The 19,523-nt window shown below is 39.3% G+C and overlaps 1 protein-coding gene across 2 annotated transcripts; it reads right to left on the reverse strand.

The window, feature by feature from the left end:
- Positions 1–655: 655 nt before the first annotated feature.
- On the reverse strand, positions 656–14,735 carry LOC143742459 (uncharacterized). 2 transcript variants are annotated; one of them, XM_077235326.1, is made up of 3 exons: positions 14,668–14,735; positions 8,571–8,716; positions 656–3,290 (listed from the first exon to the last, which is right to left on the reverse strand). In XM_077235326.1, the coding sequence occupies exons 2-3, from the start codon at positions 8,653–8,655 to the stop codon at positions 1,909–1,911; spliced, it is 1,467 nt and encodes a 488-aa protein (XP_077091441.1). In that variant the 5' UTR covers positions 8,656–8,716; positions 14,668–14,735; the 3' UTR covers positions 656–1,908. The 2 variants fall into 2 exon arrangements, with proteins under 2 accessions (XP_077091441.1, XP_077091442.1); XM_077235327.1 differs by lacking the exons at positions 8,571–8,716; positions 14,668–14,735 and adding an exon at positions 4,512–4,646.
- Between the last annotated feature and the right edge of the window lie 4,788 nt (positions 14,736–19,523).

The following is a 19,523-nucleotide window of genomic DNA, read 5'->3' on the forward strand; positions in this document are numbered from 1 at the left end:
CTCACTAACACAGATTTAGACAGATTTGTGAACAATATTTGAGAGAAATAGGCCTTTAGTGTAAATAGAAAAAGTCTTAGATCTTTGAGTTCAGCTCATGAAAAATGAGGGCAAAAACAAAAGTGTTGCATTTATAATTTTGATCAGTGTACAATCATAACTCCCACATATTCAGCCTTTTTCAGTAACCCAGTAATCCATGCCCAGCTCCATACATCATCTCCTTTTTCCTAACCATGTTTCGTTAGCTTTTAATACAAGAATAGTCCCTATAGTCTACATAATTAAGAGATTTTCCTCTTTTCAATTTAACATATATCTGGAATTCTCAATGAACCAGAAACCAATCAAATCAAGAGATTTATATCAATAATCGGCCCTAGTTTGATCCAATCAAGTTTCAATTCTGGCTGTTGTCACCTGTGAATGGAGATCTTAAGTCTGGCTGTGAAACTCCGGGCCCTCAGAAATTCGTCCCTCTTCCCTGAATACTTCGGGGTAGGGAATCAGTCTTTGGAAACCGGGATGATCAGCCTCAAACGTTCTCGGGTCCAGATGAATCACACGCGGAATCCCACTTCTGACACCATTTGTTATGTAAATATTAATATTCAGTTATTTGTGGTGAGTATGCAATAAACCAGGTAGACAAAACTGTCTTTCTTGAGTTTTATTCTTGCAAGAAGCCCATTCACACACAGACATCAGAGTTTTCTGCCGTGAAAAGACAACCTCGTCTAGTGCAGGTTTTTTTTATATACCCACACATTACCATATTAGGAAATGGAAAAGTACTCAAGAAGAGTTCAAAATCTCACTTCTGTTCCTAGCAGTCAAGTCGAGCTCCTGCAAAAGATAGTTTCAAGGATGTGCAGCTGTGTCAACACAGACACAAAAACAAGTTGTAGTAACTTCTTATCAGAGCCTGCCAGTAAATTTCCACAAAAGCAGACTCCATCCAGACACAAATCATATAAAGTACAAAACAGAAAGAAATGCTAAGAAAGAAGTTTTTCACTACACCTGCCTAAAAATGTTTAATAATTGCTACCTGACTAGAGAAAACAGGGAAAAAGGCTCTGCCAAATAGGTATGAAAACTTCAATACCTACAATGCAAAGGGCATGTTGCCGCCCAAGGCAACTCCCACCAGTCTGCTATGGTGCGCTTACAAGAGTTAAATAGCACCTAGCTTTAGTAGGAAATGCTTCTTAGCAAATGCTTAGTCAATTGTGTTTTTTCTTCCTGGGTGCAAGAATTCAAAGAGTAAACGTATAGCATAAGTGAGTTACTTTCGGTTTCCAGTGAAGGATCCATCACGTTGTAGGCAGTGGCTAAAGGCTGCAAAGAAACGCATATATGGAGAGAAAGCTGCAACGGAAAATCTGAAAAACTCTGTGTTTGCAGTCAACCATTCAAACTGGATGACCACCAACACAGTTTTAGGCCAAACGGAAAGAAACTGCCATGCTGTCAGTTCCCCACGAAGCAAAATGCTGTCATGTACAGGTAAGAAAGCTGTTGCCATAGTGTTCCATTTTTACCATAATGATGTTTAAAGAGTAGACATAAAACCATTATTTAAAGGTTAGTTTTTCACTGAAAATTGTTTTGTACTGTTAATAACCTTCTGTTGATTCGACTGTCCATGGGTGGGGATAAAAGAATGTGGAAGTATAATCTATAGTTTTCACAAAAGCCCAGACTTTTGTTGACAAATAAACTAAATAGACTACCAATATTTTAACAATACAAAGTGGGTTGAAAACTGGCAAATTTACACTTTACCACCTGAACGGCTTTTCATCAGTGACTTCATCTGATACACAAGTTTTAGTTCTGCAGTGAAACTTTTTCCCCAGTCAAATAACCTTTATTTATATAGCACTTTATACAATACAGATTGTTTCAAAGCAGCTTTACAGCGATAACGGGAACATTATGCAGGTATAACGCTTCTCTACGGTGTGAATTCTCATGTGTTTTAAGGTTTCCTTTTTGATTGAAACTCTTTCCACACTGTTGGCAGGTGAAAGAGCTCTCTCCCGTGTGAATACCCAAGTGCCTGTTAAGGGTTCCTTTTTGAGTGAAGCTCTTTCCACACTGATGGCAGGTGTAAGAGCTCTCTCCAGTGTGAATTCCCATGTGGATTTTAAGGTTACATTTTTGAGAGAAGCTCTTTCCACACAGTTGGCAGGTGAAAGGCTTTTCTCCAGTGTGATTTCTCATGTGGGAATCAAGGGATTTTTTGTATGTGAAACTCTTTCCACACTGAGGGCATGTGTAAAACTTCTCTCCAGTGTGAAGTCTCATGTGGAGTTTAAGGTTTCCTTTTTGAGTGAAGCTCTTTCCACACTGTTGGCAGGTGAAAGAGCTCTCTCCGGTGTGTATTCCCATGTGGATTTTAAGGTTTCCTTTTTGAGTGAAACTCTTTCCACACTGTTGGCAGGTGTAGGAGCTCGCTCCAGTGTGAAGTCTCATGTGGATTTTAAGGTTTCCTTTTTGAGTGAAGCTCTTTCCACATTGTTGGCAAGTGAAAGAACTCTCGCCAGTGTGAACTCGCATGTGCCTGTTAAGGGTTCCTTTTTGAGTGAAGTTCTTTCCACACTGTTGGCAGGTGTAAGAGCTCACTCCAGTGTGTATTTCCATGTGTATTTTAAGGTTTCCTTTTTGAGTGAAGCTCTTTCCACACAGTTGGCAGGTGAACGGGTTCTCTCCAGTGTGATTTCTCATGTGGGCATCAAGTGATTTTTTATATGTAAAACTCTTTCCGCACTGAGTGCATGTGTAAGGCTGCTCTCCAGTGTGAAGTCTCATGTGGATTTTAAGGTTGCCTTTTTCAGGGAAACTCTTTCCACACTGATGACATACAAAACAGTTCTCTCTCGAGTGAATCTTCATGTGGTTTTTAAAGTGTACTTTACGTGTGAATCTCTTTCCACACTGATCACATCTGAATGGCTTTTCTCCACTATGACTGTTTATGTGATACTTAAGGTTTAGTGCTGCCGTGAAACTCTTTCCACACAGTCTGCAGGTATAAGGCTTCTCTCCACTGTGAATTCGCATGTGTTTCTTAAGGTTTCCTTTTTGAGCGAAACTCTTTCCACACTGAAAGCAGGTGATATAACTTCCAGTTACTGTCTTCAGAGCTGTTTTTCGTGAGGAAGACTTGGCAGTCTGTGAGCAACTAAATGATTTGTCTCGAGTTAAAGCATGATGTTTCTGGTACTGATCTTTCTCTTCTATTTCATTCAGGTCTTCACGCTCCTCTTTCAGTGACATCAGGTCTAAGCGAAAAAGAGACAAATAAAAGTTAACCCCAGTTTAATGGCACAAAGCAACAAACATTTAGACACGCAAGGCATCAAAATCAACATAAAAGCATCAAAACCAAAAACCTATGTATGTTAGGTCCCATAACTACTAAGACACTGAAAGAAGCGTTTCTCTGCAACTCTTGTCAATATTGTCAAATATTTGCTTTGTTTAGGACATGTCCAAAAACTTTAAAACTGGCAGTTATCAAACCCTTTAAAAAACCTACAGGTCTACTAACTCGGAGTATTAATACAGTTACAATAACTTGACATGTACTTACAAAGTTACTTATAATCAGTAAAATGTTTGAGGGACCATAAAAAAAGGGGTTAGCAGATATTAAGCAGACAGTCTACTAATACTCTAATGCAGGGCGTTGGCAACTAACTTTGGCCGTGGGCCAATATTTTTTTTAGCCAGTAGATGGTGGGGCCAGATACACGGAGTAGGCCTATGGATACAAATTAAATACTCTTAATAAACTCTGTCTCACCTTAGCAGGCATATATCAATTAAATCATTTTTAAACAGATCAAGTACTATTGTGGTAACAGATTACAGCCATTTTAATAAAGGTGTGAATAGCAATCATGCCTCATTCGCTTACAGTCCGACTTTTGAACTTAATTCCTTTTTATTATTATTATTTATTCAGGACACACAGATACACACCAATGGTTTAAGGAGGTCTGCGCGGGACTGTTTTTTTTCGTCCCGCTCCTACAAGGTTCCATTCAGCAACCACTTAAAATACACTCTGTGTTCACCCACTTTATTTCCCGACCTGCCGGGTCCGCAAAATTTAGATCTTGTTTCCAGAATCTCACATTCAAATGTCTCTAACGGAAAGAGAGAGATTAAGTAGCCTATAACAATTATAAATACACAGTTATTAAATAGACAGTTTTGGTTTTTACTTATAGTCAACAGAATGTCCATCAAAGGACCATCAAAATAAAGTGTAACACACACACTCATCCAGGGGAACTGATTAATTAAAGACCGATCTCATATCTGACATTCATGTCAACAATATTAGAAAAATGTTGTCAACTTTAATCACTCATGCAGATTACAGTTACATCTTTGACAGCTTGAGAATTATGTTGACATTTGTAGACAAGCATTAGCATGGTTCAGGTCCCATCTATCCAACCACTACAACTTAGCTTCTGTAAATGAAGATATACCTCATCAAATAAAAGTATTGGTGTCCCACATGACTAAGTATTAGGTCCTCTGCTTTTCTCCTTGTATACGTTTCCTCTGAGCGACGTCATTAGACTTCACTATGGTGAGCAGAATATACTCAGTTTTCCTCACAACCTGACAAAACATAACTCTGTATCAGATTGTATTAATGTTATAATAGATGGGATGGCAAGTTAATTTGTAGCAGTGTATTAATGTTAAAAAAGCATATTAATTTCTTCTATTAAAATCTGGCAAAACAGAATCATTAGTTATTGGATCAAAAACCTCTCCACAAAAGATTCTAGATCTTCATTTGGTTTTCAAGGTTAAGAACCCAAGTGTTGTGTTCACAGTAATTTGTCCTGATTTCTTACGTTTGTAGAACAGCCTTCTTACACATTAAAAAAGTTGCAGGGTCAATAAATAAGCTCAAGTTGGTTAAAAAAAATCAGCATCTAGAGTGCTTAAAGGCAGGGTAGGTGATTTGCTTAAAAAAAAAAATTGTAATGCTGGTTGAAATTCTCTTCATACCCTGATGCACAATATTATCGGCACAACATCAGAATCAGCCGATAATGGCATATAAAGGAATTATCAGTCCAATAAGGAAAAATTATGCGGATATGCCTTGCAGATACAAAGAGTGTTGATTATATGCATGCGTCAACTCAGATGTTTTGTAAAGAGTGTCTGAGTTCTAGAGTTCCAAAGTCCATTTTTTGCACATACGCTGCATCTGGCAGTGCATGAAGGTGTCCTATCGCAGCGCAACATTGCCGACATTGTGGTTTTGGGAAAGAGAATGGTGGATATTGTACAATAAGTCAGACTGATTACAAAGTTGCTATTTCCAACAACTTCAAGGCATCTGTCTTGCAAGGAGGAGCCAATCCACACTCAACAAATCTAAAATCATAATCTCACCTATTCATGAAGAAAATAGAAAAAAAAAAAAACACCAACGACAACTCGTCAGGTGCATATCAATCAATCATTTGAAAAGGCAAACAAATTTAGCAACAACCACCCAAAGGTAAAAGCCGTGAACTGAAAAATAATGAAATGATTGCTCTGGATATGCTCAACCTTTTAGCATTGTGGAAGATGAAGGATGCCGCCAACTGAATAACTACTTAGACCCACGGTATGCTATGCCTAGCCGTTGCTACTTCTAAGATGTGGCCTTACCTGACCTGTATAGTGTTGTGTATTCCCACTTAGAGAAGCTCCTCGATGATATCACTTTTGTGAGCTTTACAACTAATATCTGGACATTGAGTGTAAGCCCTATCAGTATGTTGAGCTTCACTGCCCAGTGGATTGACCAGGATTTCATCCTTGAAAAGGTGATTCTATACACACACAAGAGGGTCCGTGCTCTCACACAGCTGCATTGACTGCATCCGCATTTGAAGGGATGATTGAGAAGTGGAAAATCCCCAAAAAGTGCACATAGTGCTAAAAGACAATGCGCGCAACATGACCAAAGCGATGGTGGAGATTGGAGTTCCAAGTTTACCATGCATAGCACACACATAGGTGTCCTTTCGCAGCGCAGCATTGCTGATGTTGTGGCCTTGGGAAAGAGAATGGTGGGACATTTCAAGCACTTACAACTTGCATGCAGTTGCCTACAAGGTATACAGAAGGAGCCCGGGATGCCAATAAAACGTTTACAACAAGATGTTGCAACTAGGAGGAATTCAGCATTTTACATGATGGAAAGCTTGGTTGAGCATAAGAGGGCACTAAGTGCATATCGTCGCTGCCCGATGAAACTCGCGTATGTCCAAAACGGTTACTTTTCAGGAAGTGAAAAAAACACCGTAATTTCAAAAGCAGTTGAACGTAGCGTTGCATACTTGGTACAGCATCTTTAAATGTAACCATATTCTTGCCAGTGTAATGATATAATCCACATTTGACCAAAATCAAGTTTAAATGGACATACGTGCATATTTTACAGAAACGGTGGTCGATACGCGTTCTTCCGATCATTAATTAGAATGACCAAGTCGCGTTTCATATTGACAGATGAATAGGCTACGCTCAGTTTATTAAATAGCCTATGTCTCAGTTTATTAAATACGCTCAGTTTAGTAAATAGCCTACGTCTCAGTTTATTAAATGTCTCTTGCAAACTATGAAGGGACAATGAATCAATACACTGACATGGCAATGCTAGACTGATACTTTGTTTGCACAGTCCTACCATAATTTTGTGAATATATAATAAACTTGTGAACAGTTGTCAAAAACAAACGTTTGCTGATGCTTTAACTCACAGTGTTATTCGGCTATCCAATGCTGAGCTTCCAGAGACGCTTACGATGAAACTTCACGAGACCGGCGAGATGCCTCCATAGGGTGGGAGATACGCGGCGTGATTGACAGATTTGACACCAAATGGATATACGTGAAAATCAGATGACATGATTTCACAACTTTTCATTGGTCATTTAGATAATGTGAAGCATACTGTAAATGGAAATGAACCTGGACATTCTATCCGTCGAAAAATCTCAAAATCGGCAAAATGGGCATACACGGTTTTGACAATATATATATATATATATATATATATATATATATATATATATATATGACTGAGACAAAGGGCAGTAGTTCCATATCCATACGTTTTGTTGGTGAAGTGTGAAGATGAATAACCCCCTAAGTTTACCCTCTCTGGATCATGTGGCCAATGAGTTCTGACGGCAATTTGGAAATGTAGCAATAAGGGAGCATGTAAAGACATGTTTGAAGACTGTAACCGAATAAATGCCTGTTCAAACCCAGGAACGACTTGAGCCTTTATTAAACCTTGAGGGGAGTAACAATTACGGTTTTCTCATGATATTGTTCAAGGTATCAAAGTTAGTAATATATTTAAGTAACTGCATATTTGTCAAATTTAAAAACATCTACTGTCCTTTTTGTACATGTGAGGTTTGTGTTTTTGAATAAATTGCAGGCTCTCCCTCTCATATCCAAGGTAAATCATCAACACTATCATCCTTTAACTGAATACATTGTAATCGGCTAAAATGCATGCGCAGGTTACTTTACTTTCTGAACAAACGCGCATCCGAGTCTGTTGTTTTCACATTCACGCGATTCGCGGCACAGTTCGAGAGTCTCGCAGGATTAACAATTATATGCTTTTGAAACCTGAAATGTCCCCAAACACTCAAACATCTCCAGACATAACAAAAGGGGAAATGAAACTAGACATAAATTTATAAACACATGACTTCGAGTAACAAAGTGAAGTAAATCAAGAAATCAGAGTTTGCTTCTACCTAGTAACTTTTTCTTTTTTGTTAGATACTGTTGCATAATTAAGTGAAAGAAATTAATGGTTTTCGGCTCAGAAATAGATATCGGGTTTAGTCTCAGATTTCACAAAGCAAAGACAATGCACTCATATCACTCGTGTATGGGAGGAAGTGCAATGAGTGCCTTCTAAGTATAAGAGCCAATCCCTGATTATTAAAGTCATCGCATCACTGCAGCTGCTATTACAAGCTCTAGGTGCTATAGAAGCAGTCAGTGATTGGAGATGCCCACTTAGGACTGCACAGGTGCATTGGCTGGTCCAGCCTGAAAAATACCCTTTTTTTAAACTCTTTGAGCATAAGAAACATTTATGGGACAGTTCATCTCAAATTTTGTTGCTGATTTGAAATGTGTTATTTAATTGTTAGTTTTGGCGAGCAGTTTGAGATTTCAGGATTCCCCAATTCAAGTAAATAGGTTAGTCTTGGATGACCGATATAGGCAAAGGTGTGGCAAATATGGCTGCAGAGTGAACAGAATTTCCTTGACTTTGGTATAGTGTTAATTATTTTTTAGGCTACATTAACATTATTTTTGCTAATTTAATGAATAACATGTCATAACGGATGCCCAGCTTTGAGCGACCCACTACATGTCAAATAAAACTGCTTTAATTAGGACACATATATGACTTTTGTCCAAACATATTCATTTCTGTAGAGCTGGAAATTGACTGAGGAAAATTGACTGACTTCTGCTTTGAGAATGAAACCAACCTGTTTGTTCCTCAGTTTCTTCTTGTTTCACTCTGAAAGTTTCTTCAATCTTCACGTCTTCACTCTCTTCTTTAATAAACGCCATCTTTATAATAGTGTAGTGTGGATCTCAGTTGCTTCACCAGGGGTTTTTCTGTGTGTTTGTCCTGTTTAAGATGAGAATACCGGTAATTAACAGAAGGAAAAATATATCCAAACTAAATCTCTGGCATCTCAATCAGCTCAGTAGTCAGTGCACTGGTAAGAGAGACAGTCATAGGGAATGGCTTTAAATGGCCTGATGAGCCAAAACAAACGCAAAACTAGCACTAGAAATGAATAAATAAAAAGCTATACAGAAACTTTACTTTTTTTGTATTTAATAATTTGTACATTTCAAAACATTTGCAACTGGTTAATAAAAGTTGTCATTGTTTGTGTTCTCGTTGCATAATCAACTACATTTACCAACATGTATCGTCAGCATGCGATGAATCGAGCACTTCAAATCACTGAATCATTTTGCAAAGCCTTATTTAGTTCATTTGACGTGGAGTTTCAAAAAGCTCAGTTTCATCACTAATTGCCAGGCTTGTAGACTCGAGTCACATGACTTGAGCCACTCTTCCACCGTCGAGCTAAGCTGTTCTTGTTGCTCAATCGTTCCATTCTGTGCCAATCCGGTACAGATATGGTTTAATTTTCCAGAAGCTCAAGTGAAAATAACTGGAACCATTCCCAACTGTTCTCAGAACTGTTCTGCACGACGGTGGAAAAGCAGTTTGGGCTAAATTTGACGACTTGCAACTCGACTTAGACTTACACAAAAAAGACTTGCCACTTAACTTGGACTTGAGCCCTGTGACCTGGAAAGACTTTGGCTCGATTAACACCTAGTATTAAGATGCATTTTTGTCGATCGGATCAAAGTGGACAACACTAAATACAGGTGTAAACGGGTTCTAAAACGTTTTGAGCTTGTCCACTTCCAGAGGTAGACAAAAACGCATTGGACTGTATTGCTTTTGTAGTGTATATGCTCATGTGGTCGTATGTGTGTAAACAGCCACAAAAGACCACCTACTCTTCATCTACTGGCCAGACGGATTTAAGCTTTGTCAGCTGAAGACCCAAGTTTGGTTTGAAGATTTTGGTTTGAAAAACGTACCATGCAAAATGTTCTTTCACCATTTCTGATTTCTAACACACACTTGTTCTGTGTCGCATTGCTGCTTTCAGAGCAGACACGAAAGCTGATGCTCTCTGTGTGTTTTTTCATCGTCTCCGGTTGCGTTCATATGTTTTATGATTTATGTATGTTCCCCTTGGGTTCTATCTTAAGTAGACATGGGGTTTCTTTCCATCTGTATGCGGATGACACTCAAATTTACTTGGCTTTGAAGCGTGATGACAACGTTGCTTTAAAGCCAATATTGGACTGCCTAGAGCAGGGGTTCTCAAAGTTTTCATAGGTGAGGGCCAATTTAGTAACCCAACATTGAACTGAGGGCCGCCAAAGGGGCGGGGGAGAAAAAGAAACAAAAAACTGAAAAGAAAATCCCATTTGAAATAATTTTAATGACCAGATTGCATCTCTACAGTTTACATTTATTGCAATAAACACATTTAAATTCATAACTGAGGCAAAACCTGGCGAGTTTTTTTTAACAGAAACTTTTAAAATAGAAGCTTACCAAACAAGTCATCATCATTCATATCAATCATTGCCTGTCAGTCGCGTTTCCATTATTGCAGATTTGCGCAAATGTTTTGCGCTATTATTTTCTATTCTTTTTAACCCCTAACTGAAAAACGAAAAAATTAACGGTTGTTGTCTTTTTAAAACGCAAAGTTGAACACCAACATTTTAATTTGAACTGGCAACACCAACTGCTGCCGACAGACTTTTTCAGATTTTTGTTATTACTTTTTGCCCCTTTATTAAACATTTAAAATATTCACAAATTAATATGGAAAACATGTCGATTTTACTGGTTTTCTAAGGCCAAATTAGAACCTGGAATTTATATTTTTCCAGCAGTGCTGAATGAGAAGAGCCATATAGGCTATAGCCTGTGTCTCTGGAACCACAGCCCACAGAAAGGTGATTTATAGGTGAGTTATAGGCGAATGATAATAAATGTGTCTGAAAAAACAGCGAGGCATTTTAATTGTTTATTAATCATTGTTTTCTAAGTGTCGGCTAAAAACATATCTCTATCTCCGCTGCTAAGCAGATGCGCTTTTAGAGAGAAATGCACCTTTCATACGGATTACATAATCAGAAGGTATTAGCTTTCGATTCGAATTTGTTTAAAAGTGGACATTTCAAGCCTACATAGGCTATATTTTGTTTCAGTTCTCGCGCTCCAGTTCACGGAGATCATGCAAGCGCGTAGGCTAGCTACTGATTGTTTTATTTTATTTTACAAAAGCACAATGTTTTCTTGTTATTATGAGTTTACACAAATAAAAGAAGTTGCGAATAATGTATTATTATTTTCTGTATGACCAGAAATGATAGACTATTTTATGTTGTCTCCACTGTTGATAGGAAAATGCAAGTGTTCGCGCCGGCGAAAAAATTGACAGGTAATGGAAACGCGGCTATTAATAAGCTTGTCATTAAGTCACACTGAATATTGATTACTTGGTCAACATACCCTTTTAAATTGCAATGGGATTTGTGGTGCTGTTTTCGGCCACTAAACACCACTAAATGGATAGATTAATTTTTTCAAAGCAATGTACAGTTTTAACAGTTTTACAGATGTGTTTCAGATGTTATCGCGGGCCGCCAGGCCTAGACGAACTAAAACTCTGGCTTGCTAGTAACTTCTTGAGTCTTAATGAGAGTAAAACCGAAATCATTTTGTTTGGCTCTAATGATCGTAGTACTCATGATTTTGATCTCCAAACCTTGTTACCATATAGCACCACCTGTGTTCGGAATTTGGGGGTCTGGTTTGATAATCTTAAATATGATTAACAGATAAGTGCTGTGGTTAAGTCCTGCTTTTTTCATCTCCGTCTTTTAGCCAAGGTTAAGCCTTTCTTGTCGGCTAACCATTTTGAGATTGCCATGTATGTATTTGTAACATCCAGACTTGGACTAGTATATAATTATTACTTGGACTAGTATAGTAGTCCTTATACATTGGTGCCCCACAGAAATGCATCACTCATTTACAATTAGTCCAAATTGCACGCCTTCTGAAAGGGAAGCGTAAATGCGTTTTATGCTTATTTTTTTTTACTTGTATGTCTTTTGGCCTTGTTAAGCACTTTGGTCAACGCCAGTTGTTTTTAAATGAGCTATACAAATAAAATGGTATTGTATTGTATTGTATGTACAGTGTGTGGAGCTGATTTCATCCATTAGATAGAAAAATCTGAAAAAGCCCATTCATTTACCCGCCTATAGACCCTCCCTTCGAAGAAATCAGGACAGGAGTGAAAAGGGACAAAAGAGACGAACACCAAGGGCCTATACCAAAGGTATGATTCATTTAAGTTTGTATCAACCCTAGGTTTTAGGGTCCATTAAAGTGGCTCGGCTTTTAGCAGTATTCATCGCCACAGTAACTTATGCACCACAGCTAACCTGTTCCGGGGCAGCTTATGTCCCGAGTAAGAGATCTCAAACTGGAGTTGGACCAATCAGTTGAAAGTAAAGTCACACATCTCTGACGCAGTAATGTCTGTTAGTCTTGCTCCAAATTAAAGGTCACTACAAAGTAAGCAATGATTATTTTTTATTATTTTATATGACTTATGATTTATATAATTATTATACCCCTAATCCATTACTCATAAACAATTTTAGATTAACAATTATTATTAAACATATAGTTTAGATGAACATAATTGGGATCAATGACGTATAAGGATTTTCGACAGGCCAATTTTAAAATACAAAAGAAAATAACAAATACCTGCTGCAATTGTTCAAACATTAAGGATGTTGTGTACACAGAAATTCATATTAGAATTTTAACTTAAGTGAATTTCGTGTTTCTTCATCTAGATGAATTGGCCGTAGCCTTAAAGTCCTGTGGTGCGACCATGATTTATCTTCAGAATAATTAATTTCCTTAACATGCTTAACATTTTTTTTTTTACAAGTTCTTAGAAATTAAAGTGTTTAGAAACAAAGTATTTGCATTTCTTTTGAGTTTAATTTTTTATTTTTTTTGTTTTGAGTAAATAATGAACTCATTTTTTGTTCTATAATTTCAGAGCCTTCTTAAATCTAGTTAAAGGTGCTCAAAGCGATGTCGCGCGTTTTTTAGGCCAAAACATTTTTTGTCACATACAACAAACATCTCCTCACTATCCGCTAGCTGCCTGTCCCCTGAACACACTGTAAAAAAACACGTCTCTGCAGACACCCCAGGCTCCACAAACGACAACAAAAACAAACTGGGCTTACCCACACCACGAAACATAAACTGTTCCAGCCAATAACCGATAAGAAGGGTTTGGGGGTGGGGTTTGGGGGGTTAGTGCGCAGATGAGGAGGAGGGAGGGTCTAGCTAGCCTTCGTTTTGTTTGACAATACTTTAAACGTCAACAAGAAGTGATGTCACCCGACATCGCTTAGAGCACCTTTAACAGACAAATTTTTCCTGTATATCACATACAACTGATAAAAATGTTCTAAAAATATAATTCACTTAGGAATACTGTATCAGTGATTCATATTTCAGCCACAGAAATAAGATATTTTATTTTAAATTTAATACAGTGATTGCTTTTATTGGTATAAAGCTCTTGCTCGCTCGCTATCAATATTCAGTATTTAATGTAACCTAGCTAGTTACTTAGGACATTTACACATAGCTGGTTATTTAGAGAAACGAATATTTCCCCCCCCCTCCGTTTTCAATAACATCTTGCACTCAACATCGTTTTCAAAAACGTTGTCATATACATCAACCGCATAAATACGCCGTCGAGCGCCATCATAACTTTGCCAAACTGGGCGCTCACATGACGTAAAGGATTTTCTGGAGCATAATGCGACGTTTGAGAACCTAAAACCCAGTTTCTCCCAGTTGACACATAACTGGTGTTATCAGAAATCTCCACTTTGGCTGGAGTTTTTAGAAATAATCATATACTGTGATAAAAACAGGGTTTTCGTGTAAATGAGAGGCCAAACCGCAGGGAAATATCTGCGTCTTCCCTTCGTGTAAACGGGGCCGTAGTTACTGTGGACAATAGACACCAACTACAGTTGAGTTTTGTCTTGAATTATTTTGCCCGCCTCATTCGTTAAACCAGCTAATTTATATTATATTGTATTGATCTCCATGACAGCATTCAAATTAAGTTTGAATAATTTATCAATGTTGAAAGAACATAATATCGGCCAACACGATAAACACTTTATTCATCCTATCCCAATTTTATAAATCCATTTACTGATGGTTTCTTATTTATATATAATATTTATATTATAATTATTGTTATAGATTTACTTTCATATCTCTTTTCCCAAGATAACGCATTGCATTAACAGTTGTATACTTAAAGTACCATGTTTTTCAAATAGCCTTCTTTAAATATAACGCCCCAGTCTAAGATATATTTAATTCATATTGATAAATTTCAAATTGTAAAGAAAATAATGGTGTTGATTCTCAAAAGATTTCCAGGTGCAGTTCACTCTCAGCCGATAAGATTTTATCTAGCATTTTCATCGGTCAGTCGTCGTGGAATTCTATTCTAATTGGTTGATAGCTTTTGACAAAGTTTAATTCAGAAGCTTTCTAGTGCAAGAGCACGTAGAGATTCGTGAGTGCGAACGCGCAATATCTGAGCGAGAGGAGAGGCAGTTCTTAAGAGAGCACTGTAAGTTACATCTGTCCAGTTTTGTGCGTGAGTCCGCGCTCGAGCTAAGCATTACATTAGTGTACTCTCGACATTACGGGGATTCATAGGGACCAAAATGAGAAGCACCTTTTCTAGTACTCATGTGTGGATGCGAATTACTCACAAAAATAACGTTCATTAACGTAAGATAAATCAATACAATATTACATTAAATAGTAATTCACCATCGTTAGAAAGAGCTGTAAATTTGACATCGATTTAAGTGCTTAAAAACACCAACCTTTCTTCAGCCGAATCACAACTGACGCGGGGTCTTGGCGCAGCCTTATGACGTCACATCACCAGACTAAAATAAAAGTCCTTCATCTGTAAAGTTTTATGGCAGTTTGCAAACCTGCTATTGTGCATATTCCACTACCTACCTAGATGGAGTGTGAAGCATTGACGTTAAATAATAATAATAATAATAATAAAAAAATGTATATATTAAAAATAAAGTATCGTAATAATTGTATTTGAAATCTTAAACCTTGTTTCTAATTTTGTATCTTTTACATATTTAAACTGTCAAACACTTGCATATTTAACAAAATCTGCAGTTAAATCCAAATAATATCTCTTGGTGCCTCTATGTTGTAATATTTCATCCTTGTAACCTTCACATTAAGATATAATCTGGCTCACTCATCCTGACCCAGATAGCAGACAGACGTTGATTCAACGTTGATTTTTAGTTGTAAAGGTCAGTATCAGTCATCGATCAATTTTAAACGTTGAATCAACATTCACTATTTGATCCTTACATCAGAACGTTATAACGTCGAAAATACAACATCGATTCAACGTCAAAATGGGGTTGATTCATCAGCATACTGCCAACACACATGTTCAAAATCCTAACGTATCTAGCCTACGTTGAAACTTGGTTAGAAGAATCGGACATTGCGTGCACTATAAAGCCCCATTCGTGAGGAATAGGACGTACGTGCATGCCTTTTTTAATCTATTATTTAATGATATGATTTTAATTTATTAAAAAATCCTAAAGCCTAAGTAAACCTCACACGTTTTTAGAAGTGGCTGTTTAAAATCTTAGAGAAATCTTAGTAGTCTAGTTAGTAGCCTTTGAAGTTCTCGCATGAATTTTTTTTTTTGTCGGATGCAATTCATATTAAAATTAGCCTAAATGAATAGGCCTACCTAAGATTGCTAAGACTGCTGCACAAACGGTAACGCAGAGAAACACATGAAGCGTTAGGATTATCCCTAAATATAGACTAATAGACCCCTTTTCGTTAGTAAACATGGTGACTTTTTTTGTGGGCGGAGCTTAGAATGGAGGCAGAATGATCCCTCTGGCCACTTCACTATCAAATCAATCAATCAATCAAATCCTTTTATTGTCACACAACCATATACACAAGTGCAACAGTGGGTGAAATTCTAAGGTGCAGTTCCGAGCAACATAGCAGTATGACACGATGTGACGAAAACAATTACAGCAAACATCAGATTTACATAGATTACACATCTAATGTGCGCACAATTACTCACAGTACCATATACACTAACAGAACAATAAATAATATACAATGTACAATATACAACAGTTTACAATATACAACAATATACAATATACAACAATTTACATATACAACAGTATACAAAAATACAAAAAGAGGTAATTATACATAGAGTAGATACTCGTAAGGTGCAAATATATATATATATATATATATATATATATATATATATATATATATATATATATTATGTAAATGCAGTAGGTTATGTTGTGCTGTGTTGACAGTTAGAATGTTTATGGTTATTGATCATGAGGGATCAAGAGTTTAGAAATCTAATTGCTTGTGGGAAGAAGCTGTCATGGAGTCGGCTGGTGTGTGTCCTGATGCTGCGGTACCGCCGGCCTGAGGGTAGCAGTGAGAGCAGCCCATGGCTCGGGTGGCTAGAGTCTCTGATGATCCTCCGAGCTTTCTTCACACACCGCCTGGCATAAATATCCTGGAGGGAGGGAAGCTCACCTCCGATGATACGGCTGGCAGTGCGCACCACCCTTCGCAAGGCTTTGCGGTTACGGCTGGTAGTATTGCCATACCAGGCAGTGATGCAGCCAGTCAGGATGCTCTCGACGGTGCTGGTGTAGAACTGTGTGAGGATGTGGCGGTTCATTCCAAACTTCCTCAGCCGTCTCAGGAAGGAGAGGCGCTGATGAGCCTTCTTCACGACGGCCTCAGTGTGGACGGACCATGTGAGTTCCTCTGTGATGTGGACACCGAGGAACTTGAAGCTGCTGACTCTCTCCACCGGTGCTCCATTGATGGTGATGGGGCTGTGTTCTCTGTCGTTCTTCCTGAAGTCGACCACTAGCTCCTTGGTTTTGCTGATGTTGAGGGAGAGGTTGTTCCTCTGACACCAGTGCGTCAGAGTGAGCACCTCCTCTCTGTAGGCCGTTTCATCGTTGTCGGTGATCAGACCTACGACCGTAGTATCATCAGCAAACTTGATGATGGAATTAGAGCTGTGAGTTGCCACGCAGTCATATGTGTACAAGGAGTACAAGAGTGGGCTGAGAACACAGCCCTGTGGGGCTCCAGTGTTGAGGGTCAGTGATGAGGAGATGTTGCTGCCTATTCTAACCACCTGGCGTCTGTTTGACAGGAAGTCCAGGATCCAGCTGCACAGCAAGCTGTTTAAGCCCAGAGCCCGGAGTTTCACATCAAGCAAGGAGGGCACTATGGTATTGAATGCTGAGCTGTAGTCTACAAATAGCATTCTCACATATGTGTTCCTCTTTTCCAGGTGGGAGAGAGCAGTGTGTATTGTAGATGCAATAGCATCATCAGTGGAGCGGTTATTGCGGTATGCAAACTGCAGTGGGTCCAGTGAGGAAGGTAGAACAGAGCAGATGTAATCTCTGACTAGTCTCTCAAAGCATTTACTGATGATGGGGGTCAGAGCAACAGGGCGCCAGTCATTTAAGCAGGTGATGTTGGTTTGCTTCGGTACAGGTACGATGATGGACGTTTTGAAGCATGTGGGGACTACAGACAAGGAGAGGGACCAATTGAAAATGTCCGTAAAAACACCAGCTAGTTGGTTCGCGCACTTTCTGATGACGCGGCCCGGAATACCGTCTGGACCCGCGGCTTTACGGATGTTCACCCGACGGAAAGATCGGGTTACATCCGCTACAGAGACGGAGAGTGTACTAACCTCTGTAGCTTCAGCCGCGAGAACTCTCTCCGCGAGGGGGATGTTAGTTCCCTCAAATCGAGCATAAAAAGTGTTCAGCTCATCTGGGAGAGAGGCAGTGTTGTTCACTGTGGAGTTTATGTTTCCTTTATAGTCCGTAATGCTATTAATTCCCTTCCACATGCTTCTAGAGTCGGTGGTGTTGAACTGTCCTTCAATCTTGTCCCTGAATTGGCGTTTTGCTGCTCTGATAGTTTTTCGGAGGGCATAACTTGCTTGTTTTTTCTCCTCCGCACTCCCGGAGTTAAAAGCGGAGGTCCGCGCTTTGAGTGCTGCACGAACATCGCCATTAATCCATGGTTTCTGGTTCGGGTAAATCCGTATTGTTTTGATCGGAACAACGTCTTCTACGCACTTCCTGATGAAACAGGTTACGCTATCAGCATAAGCCTCGATGTCGTCATCAGAGGCCGACCGGAACATCTCCCAGTCCGCGTGATCAAAACAGTCCTGAAGCATAGAGTCTGATTGGTCCGACCAGCACTGGATCGTTTTGAGGGCGGGTGTTTCCTGTTTCAGTTTCTGCCTGTAAGCGGGCAGAAGGAGAACGGAAGAGTGATCCGATTTGCCAAAAGGTGGGCGGGGGAGGGATTTGTAGCCATCCCGGAAAGGGGAGTAGCAATGATCCAAAATCCGGTCCCCTCGTGTGTTAAAGTTTATGTGTTGGTGGTATTTAGGTGCTATTTTCTTAAAGTTGGCTTTGTTAAAGTCCCCGGACACAATGAACGCGGCCTCAGGGTGCGCGGTTTCCTGCTCGCTTATTTCCCCATACAGTTCCTTTAGTGCCCGGTCTGTGTCGGCTTGTGGGGGAATGTACACAGCCGTGATAATGACCGCTGTGAATTCCCTCGGTAGCCAGAATGGTCGACACAGAAGCATGAGAAATTCCAGATCAGGAGAGCAGAAAGACTTGATAGAATGTACGTGCCTCTGATCACACCAGGATTTGTTGATCATAAAACATACACCTCCACCTCTGCTTTTACCTGAGAGGTCTTTAACTCTATCCGCTCGGTGCACTGAGAACCCCGCGGTTTCGATGGCCGAGTCTGGAATCTCAGCAGACATCCAAGTTTCTGTAAGGCAGATAATGCAGCAGTCCCTCGTCTCCCGTTGGAAAGAGATCCGCGCTCTCAACTCACAGAGCTTGTTGTCTAGAGACTGAACGTTTGCTAGCAGAATACTGGGAAGCGGGGGTCGATTTGCACGCCGTCTTACTCTGACGAGAACGCCGGCTCTTCTTCCCCTTCTCCGGCTGCGTTTCCGCGGCCAAGCTGCCCAGACAAAGGGCTCCGCTGCTGTGTTTGTAAACAGCGGGGCATCACTGAAGAAATGAAAGTCCGGTTTTCGGTGTTCGATTGCGGAACCAATGTCCAAAAGTGTTTGTATGTCGTACTGAATTAGACAGACAACATCCAAGACAAAAAACAAAAGAACTGTAAACAGAACAAACAAAAAACTACCATGTTGTGACGGAGCTCGCAACGCAGCAGCCATACTCGGCGCCATCTTGAACTCAAGTTCACTATCTTGAACTCTTGAACATCTTGAACTTGTTTGCAAGTTTTGTTAGCTTTTTTTTTTTAACAATGACTGGAGAAAATCTGATTTTATCTTAATGTGCAAGGTCACTCACTGTCCAGGACCGCGATTGTTATTTGCAAAAGTTAATTTTAACGGACGGAACCAGATTGGCTGACCCGTACACGCTCACTCAATGGATGGACGATCTGACAGCATTAACGTTAACGCTAGGCTACCTCCGGTTGAGTGGCCTGACTTCTACACCTATCCGATAGAGAAACAGAGTGTAAAGAGAAACTGAGGGCATATAAATCTTTAGATGCCTATAACTATGTGATG

Source organism: Siphateles boraxobius, unplaced genomic scaffold (assembly GCF_051911475.1).
Source record: "Siphateles boraxobius isolate OS27281-9 unplaced genomic scaffold, OSU_SipBor_1 19, whole genome shotgun sequence".
Lineage (NCBI taxonomy): Eukaryota > Metazoa > Chordata > Actinopteri > Cypriniformes > Leuciscidae > Siphateles > Siphateles boraxobius.